At 36.8% G+C, this 18432-nt stretch overlaps 1 protein-coding gene across 1 annotated transcript; it reads left to right on the plus strand.

Annotated features, from left to right (window-relative positions):
* Window positions 1-1136: 1136 nt before the first annotated feature.
* TTC39B (tetratricopeptide repeat domain 39B) lies at window positions 1137-17558 on the plus strand (the record flags this gene model as incomplete). Its single annotated transcript, XM_008945627.1, has 14 exons — window positions 1137-1234; window positions 3638-3769; window positions 5527-5603; window positions 6737-6804; window positions 8828-8892; window positions 9055-9160; window positions 10542-10607; window positions 12202-12310; window positions 13208-13275; window positions 13363-13422; window positions 13724-13885; window positions 14941-15032; window positions 15350-15470; window positions 17447-17558. Coding segments are annotated over exons 1-14 (1333 nt in total), but the record flags the coding sequence as incomplete, so codon positions are not given.
* Window positions 17559-18432: the final 874 nt, after the last annotated feature.

Genomic DNA, 18432 nt, shown 5'->3' on the forward strand with positions numbered 1-18432 from the left:
TATTTAAAATTGTTGGTAACAGTCTGATGGTAAAACAGCCAGATTTTGACTGTCGTTCAATGCACTGCTTCATTATGAAGGGAAGGATTTGCTGCATGGTATGGTCAATAATAAATATCTAGTGGTTACCAAGTATTGAGTAGGAGATCTTATTTTTCTACAGAAGATGAATTTTTCAAGTAATGCCATTAGAAATGTGACAGAAAATAAAGCTGGAAAGTAGTTCTGGGATGGTATTTAGCCATATCCCAGTTTTCTGCCCCAGAAAGGCTAAAAAAATAACCCAACAAACCAACCACAAAAAAAACCCCAATGTTTTTGAAGCTTTTGGGTGATGGAGAAAGGAGGTGAGCAGGGGAGGTTGCATGATCTGTTGCTTACCACTGGTTAACCTTGCTTGAATAAAGCCCATTATAGAGCCTAAACCTGTTGTTTTAAAGCTGTAGACAGATTCTTTTCCAAATCCAGCTGTGCACATGGAAGGCTGTGTAGCTTCTAGCTATTCACCACTATCATGAATGTCCAGTTTGTCACCAGTCCTGCCCAGGGAGCAATTTGTGAGTGCTCCCAAGACTTTCACAAAAACTGGCTGAGGCAGTGGTTTTGTTAGATGGCTTCCTTTTAAGCAAGTGCAAGGGATTTTACCTGTAGTGAATTTGGAATAATAAAAGCTGCTGGTGTAGCTGCAGCCTTCTGACAGTACTATTTTTGGCATAGTTGTTTGCAGAGTAGGCATCTGTTCACTGCTTTTGTGGACAGACATACTATTTTGTCATCTCTCAAGATTTAGATCTGAATACAGAACCTTGAAACAGCATTAGTACTGATATGGAGAATTGAGAGCTTGGACACAATGATAAGTTTTGAGTATTTGTGTTCTATAAGTAGCAGTAAAAATTATTCCATTGCATAGTGACTGGTAAAAAAAGGAGGGCAAAGACATAAGTATCACTTAAATAAGTAAGGAGGGCACACTCATGTAGCATGGATAAAGTGTTAAGCATATGACTTTATAAAGCTGGATTTTAAAAATGAGTAATAAAATTGTTATAAATAAAGAAAGAAAAATTTTTTTTTTACTTTTGTGTTTATTTTTACGTTTTGACTAAACTGAGGATCTATTTTTTAGGGCATCCAAGATGGATCTCAAGTGTGCTCTGGAAGAATGTTCAATGGCATTGAACTTATTTCTAAACAATAAGTTCTCTGAAGCCCTGGAACTGCTTCGCCCATGGTGAGGTCCTGTTATTTCTTGAAGTTACTGTAAATGGAGACGTTAAAGTATGCTCTCTGGTAGTTTAGGATTAATTCAAGGCCTCTGTAGTGGTTTTCATGTATTTCTTTTTGTCCAAAAGCATTTCTCAGTATGTTTGGTTTTTAGCAGTGGACTCCTTTCTCCTTAAGATAATCACAAAAGCTGTTAATGAGGCATGGAGTTGTTCTGTTAGAGTTCATCATTCAAGCTATCTTTCTTCATGCACAGGGGAAAAGCAAGGGAGGAAGACATTATCAGGTGTATCTTAGATCCTAATTTTTGAACAATGGAACTAATTTTGCCAAGACAACAAAGCTGGAACAAAACTCCAGAATACTCTTTTTTGTTGCTTTTTATATTATATTTGAGACACAGTAGTGTATACCCTTAAAGCCTACCTTTTGATCTCCTGACAGATTCTGCCTGCTCCCCTATTGCCTTTGCTTCACTGCAAAGAAAAGCATGGCAGTGCAGATGTAGGGAACTAAAGAATATCAAAAGGTTTGTAGGATAAACCTAGTTTGCCTGTGACTGTGTGGGTAAGCAATCTGGGTAGCTGTTCTTTAGGACTGGGACCTGAATGCTGTTCACTGGTCTTCTCCTGTCTGTCTTGCAAAGATGTGTATGATCTTGAGGAATGTGTCAGTGAGAGGGGCATGTGGCTTGTGTTAGTAGAGCAAGGTGAAGTTCTCTCTCTGCAGTTTGTTGGTTTGTCTGTAATTGGGTTGATGTTGTTACTTCAGTAGTTACAGACATGTGGAAGAACACGGCTAAATGAAACCTTGGGAGGGTGACACTGCGATCAAGTGGTGGGCTCTAGTGTAGAGGAGTAACACCTTTTCAGAATAGCTGTACCTACACTGAAAAGGTGTTCTCTGAGCATTGTGCAGTGTTATTTGTAAAAGAGCAGTGCTTTGAGAAGGCCCCTTTACACTTGTGTATGCTAGAACTACTTTTGGGGTAGTAGTTCAAAATACTAAGTCCTACATGCAAGGATTGCATGTGTATTAGTAAGCACACACACGTACATATGACCCAAATGTTTCTTCTGTGTTTCATATCGATACATCATACTGCACTGTAAAACAAAAATCCTGTTTCATACAATAGTGTTTTTATGTAAAATGCGGTATTTGTCTTATATGATGTTTGCTACAAACTAAAAAAAATTTCTGAAGTCCATGTTTTGGTGCTTTGTGTCTCTGGCAACTTGTAGTCTTTGAGCTTATTATATAGCATATTAAGCTATTCTTGCTATATTAGCAAGGAAACAAAATGTCACCCTTAAAAAAGAAAAAGCCCTGTTGTTTTTCTGAAAAATAGCCTTCTAATGGAAGTTAAAGTCCTTAAATAATGTAAAAATTTTAAGGAACATATTGATATATTTAAGAAATAAACACTTGAACCAAGGGTCTAGCTTCTTGACTCCACTCAAGTGTCTTCTCTTCAAAACTACACTTGATGGGTGATGCTTTGATTTAGGGGGAGGAAAAATAGTTGAAGAAACTAGAGAGGGTCCAGAAGAGGGCTAGCAGCACGGGCAGAAGACAAGAACATAAGATTTCCTTAAGATTGTAGGAGCTGGGTTTGTCTTAGTTTGGCAAAAAGAAAACTTGAGCATTAGTCTAAGAGCAATCTTGAGCAGTACTGAGGGGAAGTTGCAGAGACAGAGACATCATTCTCCATAGTGGCAGACGGTAAAACGAGGCAGTCATCACAGGATGAGGTTTAGGAGGTTCAAACTGGACAGTAGGAAAAAAGTACATAATTAGCAGAATACTAGAGAGGCTACCAGAGGGATATGCAGTCTTCATTTTCTTCAACCTCTTGAAACTTTGTTTAGACAAGTCCTGAGTTCACCTAACATAACATTGGCAATGGTGCTGCTGCAACTGGTAGGTTTTCGTGTGTGATCTCCTGTAGCCACTTCTAACAACAGTTTTAGGTTTTTAATTCTGGTTCAATGTAGCCTTTCATAGACTGTGTATGTGCTGACTTCTCTGTGACAGAAATACAAGTTTTTGTTTCTTCGAATCAAGTACCAATGTTAGAAGTATGTCTTTACTTCTTATGTTAAGTGAAAGCAGATGAACAAGTATTTATGTCAAGGCTTAATTAGCTAAATTAAATAGATATGCCAGCAGACTATAAACGGGATATAATCAAGTGCAAATATTTGTCTAACCCAGTTTGGGTATTTTCTGGAACTTACTATGACAGTACGCTGTGGAGGCAGGTAAGTAGCACACAATGGAAGATGATAGGTGCTAGGTTATGTTCCCATGTCCATTACTTTCCTGCTTTATGATTCTGTCATTTCACAACTTAATGCAAGTGTCTCAAGTTTGGATTAAATGCAAAAGATCTTTATGTTTGCCCTAGGTCTAAAGATAGTATGTACCATGCCCTTGGGTACAGCACTATTTTAGTTATGCAAGCTGCTATGACCTTTGAACAGCAGGATATACAAATGGGAATTTCTACAATGAAAGAAGCTTTGCAAACCTGCCAAAGGTAAACCTAAGCAGTGAATGTTTATGAGGTACTTAATCCACTAAGGGTTCTTTGTAAGATACCCCAGCTGCCTGTACACTTTCAAAGCAGGGTATTGTCAGTATGATAGCAATCTACATTTGGAAAGATGGGAGTAACTCTGTCCAATTATTGTTAGTAAGGATATGTTTCCTGGTATTGCAGAAACAGCAGATATGCCAGGTCTGGCATGTATAGTCTTTAAAGCCAGTTAAATGGTTTGCAGACCTACATGTAAGCTGACACTACGTGATTGAACTGCCTGGGCTATTTCAACCTGTGACTTTTTGTAAGCTGCATATTTTGAACTTTCCCTTTCATCAGGAAAAATACTTTTTAAAAAAAAAATTGTTTTCAAAGGTGGACCAAATAGTCTAGTAGCGTTAAGGTTGTACTGAGGTTTCTTATAAAGCCAAACCAATTATTTTATTGTTACAAATGTGATTAGCTTACCTTAAAAATTCAGCGGGGATCGTTAAGAATGATCTGAAGTTTTTGCGTGTAGTCTTGCTTGGAACAATGAAGTAGGGAAGAATATAGAAGTTATTAGTGACCTTTACTTTTTTTAATTAAAAAACCTTAGGAAATAGGTTGTCAAAGCTAGATTGCTTAACAGGCCTCTGAAAAAAACAGAAATTATTGCTTTATTCTATTGTACTGGTCCTTCATCAGCTTGATTAGGCAATAGTTTCTCACTAATGTGATGTGTTGTTAGTTTAGATGTTTAACATCACCTCCTTAGCAATGACAAACAGAAGAAAAGGAAACAGAGCAGAACTGTCAGTACCTGAAGGAAATAAAGGGTCAGCGTTTGCTGCCTCTTTTTCAGTTGTGCTGTCAATTGACAGCTTCATCCAAATTGTGGTGTTTAGTATGTCTGAAAATTAAATGCCTCTTTTTACTTCAGACAGTTTCTATAAGGGCCTCCAGCTCTCCAGGATACAAACTTTTATGCATAAGAGCTGTAGTCCAGTCCACTACAGAACTCATAAAGCTACAAGATAAGTAGCAATCATATACACAAGGATGAAGAATTACCAGAACTATGTGTGCCTTAGTTGACCAGTTCTTGTGTATGCATTATGTTAACCTTTAGTGTCATCTTCTCTTTGTCAGGATCCTGCACTTTTCAGTGTGCAGAATAGTGTATGCACAACAATAAGCTAATGCTCAGTATTTATAATTGACCACTTCCTGACTTACAAAGTACATTCCTTTACTGAATGCAGGATTGTTTCTTTAGTTTCTTTATCAATCTGACTTGTTTGTAAATAGTAACGTTCCTTTTTGGAATGCCGTACTAAAATGAACTAGCAATTTGTAGCACGGACAGTTGGGATCTGTTGAAAGTCAAATATGTGATTGTTTTGGCATCATGGAAAACAACGATTCATAAAACTTTGAAGTCCAGTTCAAATGATTTGCACAGTTCCAGAGACCTCTGCAGCTGGTGGGTGGAAGCAGAGTGGAAGCTATTGTGCATTTAAAGTTAGATTAAATGCATGCTTGGAAGATCAATTAAATTTGGAAAGGCTTCTGAGACTAGATGCAAGGCAGTGGCCATGATTAGGCTACTCAAATAATTGCAATTATTGGCAAATCATCACTGTACTAAGAGTGACTATAAATTGTGGTTGCAAATGGTTAAGAATTAGAAATAGCTGAGTTCAAGTTTGTGTTGAAATGTTGCTGATGCTGTGTGGGGTTTTTTGTTTGTTTTTCACATACAACTGATACAGATTCAGGAAGAGAAGCACAATGGTGGAATCCTTGTCCAATCTAGTTTCTAAACACCCAGTGGATCAGCTATCTGAAGGTAAGTGGTTTATAATACAGTTAATAAAGTGAAACAAAAAGGTCAAAAACACCCTATCAATGTGTATGAATCTGCTTAAGTCTGAAACTTGACTAGTGCCTCACAGTAAAAAACAAATGAACAACTTGTATGTTGGGGGTTTTTAAATTTGAATGCCAAGCTTCACAAAATGGGATTAGACTTAAATTGTTTTTGGCTCTGGGCATGCATGAATTAAGAAAAAAATGCCTTTCACAACACATAGGATTTGAGGATTTTATTTATTTATTTATTTATTTTTACTTAAAACAGCTCCTGAAAGTTTAAGAACCATTAACACTGTGGAATACGTCCTTGTCATCAATTGCACTGGAATCTGAATATATTAACCAGTTTTGTGCTTGTTTGTTTTGCCTTAAGGTGTTTTGGGAAATGGTATCAGTACATTGTTCATGGCTCTGAAAATGCTGATCTCCTATTTCTGATTCAGGCAGAATCAAGTATGCATTTTTTTCTAACCTGGCACAAAAGACTCCTGTTTAATACTGAACACATCAAACTCACCACATGTGCACTGTACATACAGCAGCCTTGTGCATGTGCCTGGTCTTGCAGCATGGGTGCGGAATAACTTGTGTCATGTGTGTTAAGTCAAATGTACTTCAGTGCTGCATGGGGACAGAAGGTCTGCCTGGGGCTTTCAGCTTGTTAAGCATGATTTGGGGAAAACCTGTCCACAGTGTCTTACTGGACTTAAGAAAAGCCTGAGCCACTGTGAGTGTTGCCATTCATCTGTAATAGTTTTTTCTAAGATATGGAAGGAAGGTTGGAAGACCTAGCTGCTGTATACTGGTGCTTGAACTTAGGATCGATAGAAAGTACAGCAGATCATCCACCAGAATGACAAGTAGCTTTTGCCCTAGGCTAAAGTCAGCTCTGGCAATTTCAATTTTGTTTTTTGTCTAAGGAGCAAAATAGGTTTTCTATTGGGATTTGTGTGTTATAGCTGTTATCAGTTACAAAACCAGCAACAGCAGAATCTGGCTTTTTTTTTTTTTTATTTTCTTGGCAGCATTTAATTGTTCCATTGACTCTGAGAAGAGAATATTGACAATAACTTTGCTGACAGTAAATAACTTTTCTTTCTTATGTAGAGGAAATGCATGCTGAAATCTGCTATGCTGAATGCTTACTACAGAAAGCAGCTCTTACCTTCGTCCAGGTAAAGGCAATTGTTTATTTTGTATTTCTGTGTAGCAGTTTAATGGAAAGATGTTAGTACACATAAAACAGCGTTCACACAATAGATACAGTATTTAAAACTCAAACTTTTTCCTAGTGAATGAATGTTATTTCGTGGCAGTGGTTGGAACTATGGGAAATGCTGTGCTACACAACAAAACCCTCTCTTTGTTTATATGAATAGCCAAAGATATTATTGATACCCAGGACTAAAAAACCAAGGTTTATTGTAGTCTTGCACAGATGGTGTGTTTAAATGACTTCCATCACTTCTGACAGTGCCCAGCACTTGTTCAAAAAGATCTTCAAGTATGAGGAAATAGCTTGTTTGGCAGTGCAAGTCTTGTTTCCCATGAAAAAGACAGGATGTTTCCCAACTAACAGAACTTCAGCTGATGAACACTTGCCTCCAGTTCAGTATTACTCTTCCATGCACTTTTGACATGGTGTCAGGAAGAATACAGTAGCAAGTGATTGTAAAATGAGCATGCCTTAGTGCTTCTGAGGTAATAATCCATTTTACAGGAAGATCTAGTGTTTAATACTAGCTGTCTGGTGCTTCTTGTTTAGCTTATGGTTTAGGGTCTTCATGCTGCAATGTTTTCAAATTAAATTTGAAATTTGATTCCTGAAAATGGGAGTTATTAAATATGCTTCTTTTAGGTATGTAACTGTTTTGTGAATGTTTAATTAATGTATTTTAGATAATCCCTTCAGATATAAATTATAAGGAATAAACAAGACGAAGATACTAAGATCAGGTGGATCTAAAAAGTTAATCTGGCAAAGCTTTATAAACCACTTAATATTGTACTTTGGCTGGAAGTGTCAGGATATATTATTAATAGGATGCTTGTCTTTCCTGTAATTGACTTTATCCTTTACTAACCAGATGAAAGCAACTCTGTTTTTTGTTTTATAGTTTTTTTTTGTAACCTTGAAGAGAATTTTTAAAAATTTGTTGAAGGTGGTGAGTTTAGGATTGTATAAAATGACAAAAAACTTAGAGTATGCTTTCTCTAAAGCAGCATCTTACTGCCCATCATGTCAGAGTTCCATTCCTGTTGATTTTAATACATCTTAATTTTAGTTAAATACATTTTAACACTCTGCTCATTGCTGTCATGTTCCATGCTTTTCATCCTTGAGCAAGCTTGATTCATATGAGGATGAGGATGATGAAAATGTAACCATTCAGAAAGACAGAGCTAGAATGCTTGTACTAAACCTCTTGTGTTTGGCTGTTCAGTCTTGCAGATAAAACAATTGAGGTCTACTGAAGTTGTTACGCTTTTATGGAAGCCAGATTTTCCTTTGGTTGACCAGTCTGAGGGCTTTTTTGTGCTTTTTATTTTTCTGCATCACAAATGCTCTTCCTGAGGATTTAAACGTGCATATCTGAAATGCATGTACATGTTCCCCTTCTGTGTGAATTCTTAGAGGAAAAAAAGTCTGTCCTGTTCAGCTGTCAAATATCTTGAGTTCCAGGAATTTATTTTTGATGGCTAGTACATTGTGGCTTGACTTTTTATTTTTTTTTTTTTGGTAGAGGTTAATTAGCACGTATGTTGGGTAGTACATCAGCAACAGGAATTCATCTGTTCAGGGGATTTTGTTTGTTTTCTTGTCAGGTCACGGGCTGGCTTATGTGCATCAGAATTGGCATTTCAAAACTTCCTTAAAAGTTCCTACAGCACCATCTGGTGGAGAGCTTTTTGTTTCACTTACATGCATTGGAAATGCTGTTAAAAGTAGCTCTGCTTTTTTTTCACCTGCTTCTTAAGTTCTAAAGTTTGTAACATGTAGCAGAGAGATGTTTCCCGGACAACTTGAAGTGTTAACCTCAGGCTTACTGATGAGCCTAATAACGGAAAAGCATTATTTAATATTTCAAATAATCGTTAAGTTATAAAAATTTTAAGTGTGGCTGGACGATTTGTATGTATGTGTTATATGTAAGAGCTGAATGCACACTTTTATAAAATTAAATGCTTTTCTTCCAGGATGAAAATATGATCAACTTTATCAAAGGTGGCCTCAAAATTAGGACAAGTTACCAAATATACAAGTAAGCCATTAGAAAGCCATTCAGGGTTGGAATAGGCAGATGTAGTTGCATTAATGCTTTCAAAATAAAAAGAAGTATTTTTATAGCAATTGTAATGATTATACTTAATATAAATTCTAAGTCATGTTTTCCCTTCCCTCCTTTTTTTCCTTGCATCAATAGAGAATGTCATCAGGTGCTACAGATGGCTCAGGGGAACAAAAGCAAAAATGAAACGTATTACCAGTTTGAAGGAGGAGTAAAACTTGGAATCGGAGCATTCAACTTGGTATGACTTTTTCAGGCTACAGAAAGGCCATTGGGATACTTCTGTAGGATTCTTTCTTTGCAGATGCAGTACTGTAATACTATTCTAAGAACTAGACACTTGTAAAATAGAGAGCCAGGCTTTGAACGTTTTGTGCAGTATGAAAACAGCTGTGGCTTTTTGTATGTATGCCTTCTAGGGTATTTCTATTAATTTATTCTGCATTGTCTTTAATTCTTTTGGTCTAATGTATGTATTTCTTAAGAGGAAAAGCAGCTGCATCTACTTGTCTGTACCAGGAATTTTAAAGATGCTTATGCTGTTGGTTGAAGGATACTTAGAGTGACTGGTTTTGTTCTAACATTGCAATGTATACCATTCTGTTGCTTCAGTAGCATACTGTAGGTTGTCATAGGTAACTACATATTCAGAAGAATGAGCAGTACTTTAGTGAGTTTATGCAAAGAAAACTGTGTACATCATCCACTAGCATTTTTCTTTACAATCTACTACAGTTGCCTTTTCACATCCGTTGTGGCAACTGTAAGGGTTGATTTCTGCAGGTATGTTAATTTCTATATCATTCCAAACTGGAGCTGGCCAGTTTTGAATATGGTGAAAAAGACCTGAGGTCTACTGGCATCTGTTGTCTTTAAAACCCAAGCAAGCAGTAGATGCATGTGTTCATAAGTGCTTCAACCCTTCGTATTCTGCATGAAGCCTCCTCAGTAGGAAGCTTAATAGAAGGAGTCTCTGCTGGGCAGGGTGTGTTAGGTGAACGAAGCTTTCAAAATCTGACCTTGGAGTGTAATGCCTTTTGAGGAGGTGGTTGTGATCTCTATATAGATGTTCTGCTGTGTAGGATGTGGATAGTGCATTTACATGGGGAACAAAAAAGTGCATGGTAGAGGGCTACGAAATGATCCAATAGCTTGTATGCTTACTGGTATGCCAATTCGGTCCTCTCATAGTAGGAACAAGTAGAACTTCTGTGATAGCTTTGTGTCTTTTGATTGGGAATAAAGGGAGGTGACACTTGTAGATTGTAAGTACTACCAAAATAGATATTAGCTTCATTCCAAATGACTCACAACTTCCAAACAATTCTGATCAGCTGAAGACAGAAAATCCTGTCATTACCTGCAGCAGCAGGGCTGGACTCTGTCTTGCTGTTCCCATGCAGGATGACCACCACAGTTTTGCTGAAGCTGCAGACTGTGTATTGTTGATCACATGTATCTACTTTTGAGTTCTTTTGTGTTTTATTTTTTCACTAATGTGCAATGTCACTTAACATAGGAGCTGGCATTTTTGGCTCAAGGTCATAATGCTTTTACTTTTTTTTTTTTTTTAATGCATATAAGTTTTTGTTTGTCTCATTTTTGTTTCAAATCTATTTCAGATGCTGTCACTTTTACCAGGAAGGATTCTCCGGCTTCTAGAATTTATTGGATTTTCTGGCAACAGGGTATTGGATCTGATATTTGTTCTGTCAAATTAGTCCTTTCTAAAGACTGCATGGATTTAATGTCATATACTTCACACCAAAAGTACAATGTTCTATATTCTTATCAGTATTTTAGCATTAAGAAGATGTGAAGTAAGCTAGATGATGCAGACAAAGAAGCCTATATGATATCCTGATCTTGGCCAACCATGGGAAATTACTACTCTGCTTCAGAGGGAGTTTTCAAATTGCAATTACCTTTCCTTTTTCTGATTCTTAAAGAGAGGATATCAGTTTTCTTCTGAAGCCTCTACAGTCAAAAGTAATGTTCCTCATACCAGTAACTATGGGGAGAGTCACAGTTGTACATTTTCCTACCAGTGTATTTCTTTTGGAGAAGGAATTTCTGTAGACTCCGTTTCACTGTAGGATCTCAGTGCATATTTTTCTCATGGATGAGGAAAGTTTATGTAATCATAGCCTTGTAAACCCGGCCTTGTTTTGTAAGTATCTTACAGCCCTTAAAACTCTTTTTGGCATCCATAAAAAAAAAATCAAACCAAACAAAGCAACCCACAGAATTATACATAAACTTTAAGTTCTTAATGACATGAAGAGTCAGCTTATGGTCTTATTGCTGTTGTCCACAACTATGGTTCTGCTTATGTAAAATTAGACTTCAGCAGAAACCTGTTCATTTTGTGAAAAACCTGGTTCGTGCTGAAGCTCTTCCATAATACACCTTTTTGCCCTGACTGAAAAGGCAATAAAAGCTGAAAGGAAAAGAACAACCAATTTTGGAGTATCACCATGTTTTTTTTTTTTTGGTATTGTGCTTGAATTCTGCTGTAGCTATTGCTATGCAATAAAGTTCCCATTAATACTTGTTTTGAGACAAAATTTAAAATCTGGCATGTGTCTGAAGAGCCACTGCTCTTAGGCAGGGAAACTTTGAGCACATCTTAGCAATGCTCCACACAGTCAGGCTGTCATTTAGTGGGCGTGAACTGGAAAGAATGGGAAGAAATTTTATGCTTTAAGAGCTGAAAAAGTCTCCATGTACCTGGATTCCTTTCCTCAGTGCACACAAATTCCATTGCAGGTTCTGGAAATAGTATCTAGAAGTCAGTGTGTTAGCAGAGCTGATATGTTGTTCAGAACCTCAGAACAGTGGCTGACTTGGAGAAAGAGCATTGAGGATAACCAGGGGTGTCTGTGAAGGAAGACTCTTGCTGACAAGTAGCACTGAACAGTTGAGAGAGGTTCCCACCAAACACAGATTTAAAAATGTTGTTCTGAAAGACTTGTAGCCAGAAGGCAGTGGGGAAGGGATGTAGACCTGTGTGTCTGCACGGTCTGTGTGGGGTCCTCAGTTCACCAGAGCACTGAAATTCATAGATAAGTTTTGTTCAGTGTTACCTTAATCTCCTAATTCAGTGCCATGAGCTGTGGCAAAACTGTTTAGGTAAAATGTTGCATCTGAGACAAAAAAAAGGCCAAATTATGAAATATTTATGCCTGAAAGGGAAACTGGATCTGGGGGGAGTCAGAAACAATTCATAGTAACTGTATATACTATTAAGTTATTTCTGCATATGTTTGTGATGTTTTTTAGGAGCTGGGCCTCTGTCAACTACGGGAAGGCGCATCTGGCAGTAGTTTGAGGGCCATTCTGTGCACTTTCACCCTGTTGGTTTATCATACTTATGTCTCCTTAATCCTTGGTGAGATCAAATGTGTAGCTCTTCAGTCATGCTACACATTATGATAGATGATACTGTGATTTTTATGAACTGAATTTCAAAACTGTGGCCAGTTAGCTTTGTAGCAGGAGGTTGCTGTATGCTTAATTATTATCTGAAACAAATATCTCTGACTGACAAAGCAGGAACAGTGACCGTAGATACTGACATCTTGTTCCATTTGCAGGGCTCTCTAAACATCCAACAGCAAACTAGCACAACGTACTTTTAAGTTCAGCAAGTCCTTATCCATAAATTAATGTCAGATTATGAAAACTGTCTCCAGAAAGAAGTCTATACTCCCAAACAATTTATTTGGAAGTTCAGACATGTAGAGAACTAATTGCTTTTGTGACATGGGGCTAAAAGTCACCATCAGTTCTGTACGCATCTTTGATACATACTTTCATGTTCTTTTGTTTGGAAGTATTTTAATCCCTGTCACTCAGGCTCATCAGGAAATTAAGGAGAACTTAATTTCTTTGCCATGGCCTTACATTGTTAGTGAGCTCAGAATTAGGAAAGGAGACAGCTGAGGAATGTTTTCCTAATTTGAGAGAGCAATTAAAGGGGTTAAAAAATGTAGCTAGGATCTATAATGGAATAATTCAAAGAATACACATATATTCTATTCTCTTTCTACTTACAGACATTAAGTATCTTAAAAGCACCTAGTACTCTCTGGACAAGAATTCATTTTTACAGAAGCACAACACAGTGAAATAATTCTGCTTAGAATTATTCTGAAATAATTCTCTTGCGTAAAAGTAGTCATCCATTAATCTATTCAAGCCATAATATAGTTCAGAAGGCAAAACCATAATCTCTGGAACTTGTTCTTTTTTAAGTACATTGAGGTTGGTTTGTTATGTTTTCTAGGTACAGGGGAAGCCAACCTTCAGGAAGCAGACAGTCTCCTTGAACCCTACCTCCAGAAATTTCCAAATGTGTGTATTCTCAATAAATTTTGTAATGGCAAGGTACTTCCTGAAGCTTAAAATAGTAACTGGATATTTTTCTCATCTCCTTTCAAGGGTTCCATTATTCTGTTTTATGCTGCCAGAATAGATATACTGAAAGGGAATTTTGAAAAGGTAAATCGATTTTTTCTGTTCAAGATTTTTAGTTGTTCAGTGTTCAACTTGAGGGGGGAAAAAAATCATCTAAGTAACTTATTCTAGTTCAATTGATAATTATGCTTTTATCCTTGTTCATGTTCAGTGTCAGTATTGATTCCATCTCTCTCTTTGTAAGTGAGGCTGAAAGGGTAGTTTATTTCATTTAGTGGTCAGGTGCTTTCCACTTGGGAGGTAGGAAACTGGTCTGTTAGGTGTGGCTCTCAGACAGAGCTGTAATTAAGTCAGTTTTCATTGTTCTTACTTAACTACATTGTAGGCACAGTTGAGGTTCCAAGAATGCATAGCAGCCCAGCAAGAGTGGAAACAGATTCATCATCTCTGTTACTGGGAACTGATGTGGTGCTGCACATTCCAGCAGAACTGGCTTCAAGCATATCGGTATGCAGACCTGCTCAGCAAAGAGAGCAGGTGGTCTAAGGTAAATGGGCAGGTGGACTTCGTTATGATATACCAGTACTCTCTCCACAGTTAAATTTACATTTCAGTTTGCACAATAAGTGTGATTTTTGCTTTCTTCTGAAACCCTTAAGCCAAGGCATGATGGCACAACAGTGGTAGGTTTAACTGGGTGGTTTAGGAGGAATTGTTAATTAATGTTCTGAAGCACTACAGCCATCACTAACAACGCTTCAACCCCTCCAAAATTACTGGAGTTGTGAGAAACCATAGGCAGAGGAAAACTGTTAACTTGCATCTCAGGTCAAGTCCTAACACTCACTAGTAGAGCTTGACCAGGAAACTGCGTTTGTTAGTTAACTATAAGCAGATGAGCACACAAGATGCTTTGTGACAGGAAGCAGGAAGACTGCTGCAGACTGTCTCATGAGAAGAGTTGGGGCATCTACCTTTTCCTTGTAAAAATGTTTCTCAAAGGATGAACCAAGCACAATCTGCAAGTAATTTTTGATACCAAATTTTTGATGTTTCTAGATTTCTGTTCTATTATGCTTAGTAGAAAAGGGGATACATCCAATTGTTGATGAAAGAGGAAGAAAATAATATGTTCAACATGAAGTGCAAATGTCTTGAATAGAATTATGGATTTCCTTTTCTTGTCTGCAAAGTCCATTTATTGAACTTTCCTTGAATCAATACTCAGATATCTATTTCTTTTTTTTTCATTCATGTCACTACACATAACAGATCATACAACAACAGCAATGGAGTATAGTATAGTTATGTCATTTAATGCAATTTCTTCATAAGTGATTTGCATAATAAATTGGCCTGTTCTCTGCAGGAGGTGCCTTTAGCATTCTGAGGGACTTTAGACTATGAATAAATATGTTGAAAATGAAATTACAGTGTATATTATATGACAAATGGAACAAAAGTTCTGGAGTTCCACCTGCCTGAGAGTTACTGGAAGCAGTTTGCTGTAGCAAGTGGGGTGAGAGGTTTTGAGTCCTTAGTATGTTGACTGAGCACAGCAAATTAAATGTGGTAATATGTTGATATTTCTTTTGGAAATAGGCAATATACGTGTTTCAGAAGGCGTCAATTCTGTGTATGCTTCCAGAGGATGATTTGAAAAGGACTGGTGAGGACATTGTATCTTTATTCAGGTAAAATTTTATAAAGCAAGTAGATGTGCAGCCTTTTTCTCCTTTTTAAAGGGTTTTGACATGAGTATCTTTGTCTTGTATGACTTACTTGCTAATTACAACTGTCAGTTTTTCAGTTTTTCTCTTTGCTTCTAGCATCAGAATATTTTAAGTACTGCTTTTATCTGCAAACATATGTCCTACAATTATGGTCTAAGTGGCCTGAAACAATTTCAGATGCTCTATGTTAGAGGCAAACAGCAAATCTTACTAAATGAAATAAGATGAAGTAAAAATTACATTAAGACACTTTTGTTTTCCATTTTTCCTCCTTGTAGACAAGTGGATGGTTTAAAACAGAGAATTGCAGGAAAATCTATCCCGACTGAGAAGTTTGCAGTAAGGAAAGCTCGACGCTATGCAAGTCCTCAACCAGTGAAGCTAATATTACCTGCCTTGGTATATATTTATTGAACTATTTGTTCAAATTCATGTAGATACATTTAAATGTATATATTCAAATAGAAGATAAACAAGTATCATTAATTATACAGGGAAATAATAATATTATCAGGTAGTATATCTGCATTTAATTTTTTTATAAATTACAGCATTCGTGGAGTAGGATTTTTGTGAAATGTGCAAGGGGCTGGATCATGCTACCAGCTGCTAGCAGTCTAAAACCCAGAGCCAGATTTTTCACATGAAAGTTCAGACATAAAGAGTAATTGCTGTTGCCACATGAGGCTGAAAGTCACCTTTCAGCTAGAAACCTGCATGCGTTTCTAGCATATGTGTTCACATTTTTAGTCTGGCAGTATTTCAGTCCTTGTTCTTCAGACACTTTAAGAGGTTGGGGAGTATTTCAGCACTTCCTGTTCTTCTGGTGAAATTGAAAAGTGGTGGGCTTTGTTTTTATTCAAATACAGAGTCTGAGTAAAATGTGCAGAAGTTAATGATACTCTACTAATGCTCTTCTAATTTCCTGTGCTTTCAACTTCAGAGGCAGTAGTTGTGCACATTCCATTTGTGTGTGTGCACAGCAATGGTACTTTGTGCATGTGTATGCTAGAATTCTTGTACATGAATAATTTAGCAACAACTAGAGACAGAAAACATAATTTGAGAAGGACTTTCTTATGAAATTGATATAAAAAGAGGAGTGCAGAGAAAATTAATCCATCAGTTTTAAAATTCACTGCATACTCTATTACATATAAAGACCAAAGTAATAAAGTTGCCTTTGGCTTTTACAGCACAGTGCTATTCAGTTGTGAGTATATATCTTTGGTCTTGCTGTAAGCATAAATTGGACAGAACTGCAGAACTCAAACAAATGTAGTATGATGTAGTTGATAGCGTCAATAACAGTATTTCAGACTCTGACAGAACCACTTATTTTCTCCATCTGAAAACCAGGGTAGGCACAGCACAAATATAAGTGGAGATATTTCAACGATGTATGGTATCAGCTTCAGAATCACATCAGGCTTCATATTTCAGACGTGTAATTACAATTCAAACTCAGTGAACAATTTATATTCTTGTGTTTGCAATGACTGAGTAAAGATCTGGGCAAAGTTTCATGTTGATTACTCTCTATGTGTATTTGCCTTTAAAAAAAATCATTTAGGAATTGTATTGGAAGCATATGTTGGACTTGTGTGCTGGAAACACGTTTTTATCCAGGAATTTTTATATACTTCCAGTGTTGCTCCATATGGAAGGCAACAGCCTATGGATTATAGCATCTGTATATAAAAACATGCATGAGTGTGTTTGGGTACATGAATATGTATGTATACTGTATATACATGCACACATCCAAAAATACCTATATAGATTTATTTATAATCCCATAGAAAGTAACTACTTGCAGCTGCTTCATAAGTTCATATGGCAGAGGCCAAAGTTGAACTTAAAATACCCAGTTTTGCTGACGTGTTACATGGGTGTTTGTAAATTGTGATGTGATAAAATCTCTCCAGTTTCCTTTTTAAAAAATCTATGAAAATACATGATAGAATCCATTAAAAAGTGTTAAAATATTCAAAACTTTAGAAACCCAGGTTAGCTTTGTCCATGCACATTTGATGTTATTTTGCATCCCCAATGCACAGAGAATCTTATGTAACTTTAATTAATTTATTATTAGAGCAAACATGATTGTCTTTGTAGTCTTGCATATAACTGAGAATGTCCCATACTCATTGTGAGTGGTTATTTGAAATTGTACAGATAATGTTACTTATGGGCTTCTTAACAGTGAGTGGCTTTGAAACATTTCTTACTGCTTAAAACAAGTTTTGTAGGCAATATTTTTGTATACTTAAAATGTTCTTTAACAGCCTTCCAAGGGATGTGCCTTAATTAAATATTTATTCAGTTACGTGAGGTTTTGGGTTTGCTTTGTTTTGTTTTGTTTTTTTTTTCAGGAAATGATGTATGTCTGGAATGGCTTTGCTATTGTGGGCAAAAGAGCAGACTTCACTGAAAATCTCCTGGTAACAATTGAAAAAGAAGAAGCTGCTCTACAAAACGAAACTAGTAAGTGATTGCTTAAGATGTAGCACCTGAGGTGATGGTCTAGTGGTTAGGGAAATGTTGGGATGAGGGCTGGACTTGATGATCCTAGAGGTCCTTTCCAACCATAGTGATTCTATGATTCTAAGATGCATTTAATAAGCTGGTAAGAAAAGCTTCTGTCTCCTAATGTTCCGTGAGGTTAAGTGCTGACTGTGGCAACGTGCAATTAAATCTCAGTACGGAAATTTTGGAGCCGCATGGAAGTTAGTGATGGTTCTTCAGTATGTTTTTTATCCATCTTGATCAGTGATGCAGAAGAATACACAAAACTCAAGGACGTGAAATTATTAGGTATAGATTTTAAGTGACTCTTACTAAGACATTTCACTCTCTGAGAGTGCTCTTGGAGTGTAATCTGCTAATTTTCTTCAATGTCTGAAAAATATTTTTTCTAAACCCATTTACACTGCTTTGACTTTACTACAGAGGACATGTGCTGAGCAGGATATGACTAAGTATAAAGGAAGTAGTGAAGTATTGTGCAGGAGTCTTTTTTTTTTTTTTTACCTTCTGGCAAAATAAAACATGTTTGCTAGTTGTAAAATAAAACATTTTTAACAAATAAACTTTGACCGTAGCTTTAGATCTTGGTGTCTTTGACACATAGACTTTCAGGACAATGTTTAGAGAATCAGTCAGTAACTTCTTTCTAAAGGAACATTAGAAGGTTTCATTATTACAACAGGTTTACTGCAGAAAGTAGCTGGCTTTGTCAGATTTGTTCAGGTGGGTGCTGTCATCTATCACATCAGCTTCTTGGTAGACTTATCTTTAGAGTTCTTTTAGAATTAATAAATATTCTTTGCTCGGTTAAAAACTGGCTGGGTGGCCGAGC

Source organism: Merops nubicus, unplaced genomic scaffold (assembly GCF_000691845.1).
Source record: "Merops nubicus isolate BGI_N331 unplaced genomic scaffold, ASM69184v1 scaffold12450, whole genome shotgun sequence".
NCBI lineage: Eukaryota > Metazoa > Chordata > Aves > Coraciiformes > Meropidae > Merops > Merops nubicus.